This window comes from Silene latifolia, chromosome 11, assembly GCF_048544455.1.
Source record: "Silene latifolia isolate original U9 population chromosome 11, ASM4854445v1, whole genome shotgun sequence".
NCBI lineage: Eukaryota > Viridiplantae > Streptophyta > Magnoliopsida > Caryophyllales > Caryophyllaceae > Silene > Silene latifolia.
In genome coordinates this window covers 33,489,671-33,496,273 of record NC_133536.1, presented here as the reverse complement: position 1 = coordinate 33,496,273, position 6,603 = coordinate 33,489,671, and the positions used below count along the sequence as shown (strand labels likewise).

General features: G+C 44.6%; 2 protein-coding genes across 2 annotated transcripts; one reads left to right on the top strand and one right to left on the bottom strand.

The window, feature by feature from the left end:
• Positions 1-408: 408 nt before the first annotated feature.
• LOC141613221 (uncharacterized) lies at positions 409-2,711 on the bottom strand. The gene is made up of 4 exons (XM_074431961.1): positions 2,255-2,711; positions 1,981-2,107; positions 1,199-1,518; positions 409-635 (listed from the first exon to the last, which is right to left on the bottom strand). Exons 1-4 carry the CDS (start codon positions 2,709-2,711, stop codon positions 409-411), a joined length of 1,131 nt encoding a protein of 376 aa, XP_074288062.1.
• Positions 2,712-5,416: 2,705 nt separating this feature from the next.
• LOC141613220 (uncharacterized) lies at positions 5,417-6,025 on the top strand. Its single transcript, XM_074431960.1, has one exon. It carries the CDS (start codon positions 5,417-5,419, stop codon positions 6,023-6,025), a length of 609 nt encoding a protein of 202 aa, XP_074288061.1.
• The last annotated feature ends 578 nt before the right edge of the window (positions 6,026-6,603 follow it).

The following is a 6,603-nucleotide window of genomic DNA, read 5'->3' as shown; positions in this document are numbered from 1 at the left end:
GGGACACTTACTCCAACAAGTATGAGATTGATACTCATGGGTATCAAGTAATAAAACCAAAAAACATGAAAAAAAATTAAATGGAACATTTTAAATGAAATTTTTTTCACATTTATTTGATCAACTCTTCATTTTCATGATTTTTTAGTATCAAAAATAATTAATTTTAATGTTGTATTTTAAATTTTTTTAACTTTGATGAAGTTTGTTCTCATTCCACCCAAAATTGAAACAAACACATGGTATGAGGAATCAAGTTCCAAGCCCATACCACCCGGATATGATTCCCGATTCCAAACCCATACCCACGCGCAAACCAAACACCCACTAAATGATTTGCTTATCTTTTACCTCAGTGAATGCTTCTGCCTCTATCCACTTGAAAAACTAGTCCGTAATTGCTAGCATCTATAGCCTGTTTCCTGGGCCCTTAGGCAGAGGGCCCACGATGTCTATTCCCCATACCATGAATGGACCTGGGGAAATGATTGGGTGCAAGGGCTCTGCTGGCTGGTGGATCATTGGTGCTGACCTCTGGAAGGCATCACATTTTTGAGCGTATGACGCTGAAGCTTCCTTCATTGTAGGCCAAAAGTAAGCTTGTCTGAGAGGTTTGTTTGAAAGGTTTCTGCCCTCTGCATGGTTTCCGAATTCGCCACTGTGGAGGGCATGCAATATGGTGTGTGCTTCTTATTTACCCATGCACCGTAAGTAGGGTCCTACCAGTTATTTTCTGAAGAGCACGTCGTCAATCAGCGTAAATTTGGAGGCCTTCATTTTGAAACCTCTTACCTCCTTCTTATCGTCTTGTATTGCCATGCCTTAACCAGTCGAGGTAAGGCAGGCGCCAGTCCAGATCAGCTGCCTGATCATTTGTGTTTGACAGAACAGCTGCTCCACTTTCTAGATATTTCCTGTCTTCTTGTTCCCCTTTGTCTACTTCCTCCGTCTTTTAGATTGACGGCTCCAACACGTGCACAATGGGAATGTTGGCCAACTCCGTTGGCTTGAAAGTTGCCCCCAGGGTTGCCAGGGCGTTAGCCTCCATATTCTGGTCTTTGGAAACCTACTTGAGCTTGTAGTCTTTTAATTTATGTTTTAGCTCCTTTGCTAATTTCAAGTAGGCTATCATCTTTGAATCCCTAGCTAAAAATTCGTCATTTACGTGGTTTACTATAAGAAAGGAGTCATTGTATACCTGTAGGTTTCTGACTCCCAACCTCCAGAGCTAGCTGCATCCCTAATATCAAGGCTTTGTACTCTGTTTCATTGTTAGTTGCCTTAAATTCAGAACGAACCTCTTTTGCTATCAGATCCCCATGTGGAGATCGCAAGATTAGGCCTACACGTGCCCCTCTTTGATTGGATGCACCAGTAATGTGCATCTGCCAGACTTCTGCCTCCTTATCCCCTTTGAGGGCTAAGATTTCTTTATCCGCCAGGTTTTGGATAGCTGGGCTGAAGTCTGAAACCAAATATGCTAATGCTTGCGACTTTATCGTTGTTTTTAGGTCATACCTAATGTCATACTCACTGTGGTGTACAGACTATTTTGACATTCTTCCTGATAACTCAGGCTTTCTCATTATAGATTTTAGTGGGTAATTGGTCACATCATGTATGGTATAGGATTCAAAGTAAGGGCACAGTTTGTAAGATGCAATCACAAGTGCAAGTACCAATTTTCTGAGAGATGTGTACTTGTTCTCTACTGGCAGCAAAGACTTGCTTACGTAGGAGACTGGCTGTTTCTCTTTATCTTGTTCCCTGACTAGGACCGCGCTTACTACCACCTCTGGGATGACTAAGTAGAGGAACAATGGTTCTCCTTATTCTGGTTTCGATAGCAGTGGCGGGGTGCTCAGGTAGTGCTTCATCTCCCTGAATGCTTGCTCGTGCTTTGCGGTCCATTCGAAACTCTGGCGCTTCCTTAATATATCATTAAATAACATGCATTTGTCTGAGGATCCCGAGATAAACCTGCTAAGGACTACTACCTTTCCTGCTAGTCGTTGCACGTCTTTTGGCTTTTCTGGTGACTCTAGTTGTAGTACCGCCTTAATTTGCTCTGTGTTGGCTTCTCTTCCTCTTTGAGTTACAATGTAGCCTAAGAACATCCAGGATTAGACTCCAAAGGGGCATTTGTAGGGGTTCAAATTCATTTTTATTCTCTTAGTGTTTTGAAGGTTCCTGCCAGATGTCACATATGATCCTTGGCCTTCTTTGATTTTACTACCATGTCGTTAATGTACACTTCCATAGTTCTTCCTTATTGTTCTTTGAACATCTGGTTTAACAATCTTTGATACGTAGATCCTGCATTCTTCAGGCCGAAGGCATAACATTATAGCAGTATATCCCCCTTTTCTGACATGAATGATGTCTTCTCCTGATCTGCTGGATCCATCTTGATTTCGTTGTAACCACTCCAAGTGTCCAGGAATGTTAGCATTTCGTGTCTGACTCCACTTCCCATTCTTTTTGGGCACTACCACCACATTTGATAGCCACTCTGGATACTTTACCTCTCTTACTTTGTTCGCTGCTAGCAGGCTATCTACCTCATGGTTGATCACCTTATTTGTTTCAGCTGCGAATTTTCTCCGTCTCTGCTGGATGGGCTTGCATCCTAGGTCTACGCTAAGCTTGTTTGTTATGACAGATGGATCTATCCTTATCATGTCGTTGTGGGACCATGCGAAACAATCCATGTTGGCTTGCAGGAATTTGATTAAGTGTTGGTTGGTGTCACCTGTGCACCCTGCCCCTAATAGCACTGTTCTTTCTGGGTGTAGCTTGTCCAGGTTTATTTGGTTTAGCTCCTCGGGTGGGTGCTCGATGTATTCGTTCTGGACGTGATGCTTCTGTAATGGCTTTGCATTTCAGTGCCTTCTTATAGCAACCTATGTATTCCTCCTGATCTCGTATTTTTTCTACTCCCCCTGGTGTGGGGAGCTTCACACATTGATGATACGTTGAGGGGACAACTTCCATTAGATGCAGTCATGGTCTTCCGAGGATAACGTTGTAGGTAGATGGTCCATCGATGACCAGGTATCTTGCTTGCTTTCTTATTCCTCCTACATAGGAAGGAATCATGATCTCCCTTAATGAATTAGCTATTTCCCCACTGAATCCCACCAGCGGGATGGTCTTCTTCTGCAAGTCCTCGCTGAACCCCATGTTCTCTATGGTTTCAGCATGATTAGATTGACCGACCTGCCAGTATCTACCAGAACCTTCATAACCGTGCAATTAGCCATTGAGAGTGTTATGCTAAGTGCATCGAGGTGCTCCTGGATGTTGTGGACATCTTCTTCGTCGCAAGTGACAGCAGAGAGGTCGTTGTGGGAGACTCTATAGGAGGTTTCCGGACTGTCACCCTTAGTTTCGGTAGCGCCTCTCTTTGCCGCCGAGTATGTCAGTGCGCTTAGGTCTGAACCGCCTGTTATCACGTTTATTATTTTGCTGCATGTAGGAGGTGTAGTGGGCTTATATTATTTTGCGGAGCCCACCTTATCTTGATGCTTGCCCCCACGTGGTAATAGCTGGCTCAGCTCTCCCTGCTCGTACATGCGCCTGATCTCCCCGCGCCGAGTGTATCAATCCTCTATAGTGTATCCGATGTCATGATGGAACTCACACTTCTTCTTACTGTCTTTTCTCCAAGATTATCCTTCCACTGGTGGCCTAGGCCATCTCACTCCATCTCCTATTTCCCTATGCGCCTTCAAAATTCCTCCGACTCCATTTGTGAATCTATATTCTGCCAGCGTAGGGAGTTGCTGATTCTCCTCCCTGTTGTCAATCCTGTTTATTCCTCTACCATATGGCTTGTATCTCTCCTCCTTCTTCCTGATGGACCGCTTCCTGCCTGATTTCGCCATGGTTGACGCACAAGGCATGCTTGGCGTGCTTGGTACGTTGGCTCAAGCAAGCATATCTCCTTCCAGACTTATTTCTGCCGCAACCTTTTCTTGTACTGCCTCAAAACTATGGCAAGGGTGCATAGTCAGTTGTTTATACAGGTCTGACTCATGGTGTAAGCCCCTCCCGAATGCTTCTACTGCTGTCGACACATCACATTCCAGTACCGCCACATTCTCGTTATTGAACCTGGTGTTGAATTCTCCAAGGGTCTCGCTGGTTCCTTGGACGATTCTGTATAAGTCGATGGTGTTCTTCTATGGCTTCCGGCTGCTGGCAAACTGTTGAGTGAACGCGTTTACAAAATCGGTAAATATAGATATCGACCTGCTACGCAGACTTACTAGCCACCGGAGTGCGGGCCCCAATAATGTAGATCTAAACCCCTTATACTTGCAAGCTTCCTTCACGTGCCCTATGGCCGTTACCGTCACAAGTTTGCCGGAATAATATTGGCCGGAATATTACCTGGTACTATCTCAATATGGTTGGCAGGCTGCCAGCTATTCGGTCTCATGTATCCTAGTCCCTATGGGACTATCCTTTCTCCTAGTGATACTACTCTCAGATCTAACCTGGTCACCAGCTCAGCTGGAATCTGTCTCGGTTGGCTCCGGCTGCCTGATGCTCCCTGCACGGGTTCCATTGCTGATGCCTGGTTCTCATCCTCCGTGCTTTTTGTGCGATTGCTTGCTGCTTCAGGAAGTCTATCTGCGCCCAGAGTTCTCTGATTATTTTTGTCGCCTAGGCTTCTGCCTTCATTTGGTCTTCCCGCATGGTCTCCATTATGTTTGGCAAATTATCCATGCCGTTGAGTAGGGTTTGTGTCGGACTTGGTGGTGTGGTGATACCCGTGCTTCTAGGTCCCTTATCAGTTTTAGAATCTGTCGCCATAGTAGGAGTCTTGGGAGGCAAGGTAACTTTCGCCACAGGTATGATTCTTGATGCGTGTCCGGGTGCCTGCGTTTGAGCCGCTGAAACCGGATTCTGGAAGGGATTTGGCGGTATCAATGGCTGACTACTTCCTGACCCGGCTCGTAATGATGATGATTCATGTTTGCTTCCGTCCATTCTGTATTGAGTAATTAAAGATGACGACCAATATGCCCCACGGTGGGCGCCAAACTGTTTTGGTATATTTCTACCAAATTAGGTTGAATTGGGTCAAAGTGGTCTTATACGTTATATGCGTATTATGTTGTTTGTATGAGCGTTAAGTAAAGAATATAGAGACGTAAATAAGGATTGCCACGAGAGATTTGGTGACGCGGAAAACCCAATGTGGGAAACAACCCCGAGTAGGGACGGTACCCTTCCAATAATTACACTAACTCTTCATATGAGGACGAATACAAGTAGGGTAGCATGATAATATAGCTAGCACAATGCACCGTGTTTTTATACGTGTATCAATATTGGTAGGCGTGATGAATTGCCTTTGAATAATATCTTGGAAGTGGAACTCTTTAATGTATGGGGTGTTGACTTTATGGGACCGTTTCCGTCATCATTTGGCAACCAATACATTTTGGTTGCGGTGTACTACCTGTCTAAGTGGATAGAAGCAATCTTCGCCCCTACTTATGATTCACGAGTGGTTTCCAAACTTTTCAAGAACTACATATTCCCCCGCTTTGGAGTACCTCGGTCCGTCATAAGCGATGGTGGGTTACCCTTCATTAAACGCACTATTTATGCTCTACTCAAGAAATATGGCATCCGACATAAAGTGGCTCTCGCCTACCACGCCCAAACCAATGGGCAAGTGGAGGTGCCAAACCGGCAAATCAAGGCTATTCTAGAGCGGGTGGTGAATAGGTTTAGAAAAGATTGGAGCACCAAACTCAATGATGTGCTATGGGCCTTAAGTATCGCTTACAAGACCCTGATAGGCACTACTCCCTATCGCTTTGTGTTTGGGGAGTCTTGTCATTTACCTCTTGAGTTGGAACACCGGGCAATATGGGCTCTTAAGGAACTCAACAATGACCTAGATGTTGCGGGAAACAAGAGATTCCTCCAACTTAATGAGCTTGATGAGTTGAGGTTGGATGCTTATGAGAATGCCAAACTTTACAAGGAGCGGACTGTGCAATGATGTTTTGGTATTTTTCTACCGAATTAGGTTGAATTGGGTCAAAGTGGTCTTATGCGTCATATGCGTATTATGTTGTTTGTATGAGTGTTAAGTAAAAAAGATAGAGACGTAAATGAGGATTGACACGAGAGATTTGGTGACGCGGAAAACCCAATGTGGGAAACGACTGCGGGAAGAGACGGTACTCATCCAATGATTGCACTATAGCTCTTAATATCAGGACGAATACAAGTAGGGTAGCACGATAATCTAGCTATCACAATGCACCGTGTTTTTATATGTGTATCAATATGAATATATCTCCTCCTTTGTCTTATATATATATAGGACCTAAACCCTAATAGGGTTTAGGTTGCTTGCACGGTAAGTAAAGCTGTATCCCGGTCTAGCTGGGCTTCTTCTATCCGACAGCCCATGATTTGTTGTCCGGAGCCCTGTTATTCCTCTTCTCCCTAAGATCTCCTTATTTGCTTTCAGCTTACGAGCTCCTCAAGGACATTACTTTACTTGGCCCAATCCGTTATGCAATTCTTGATGGACATCTCCTTGCCGGCTCAATATGCAGAATTTGGCCCAAA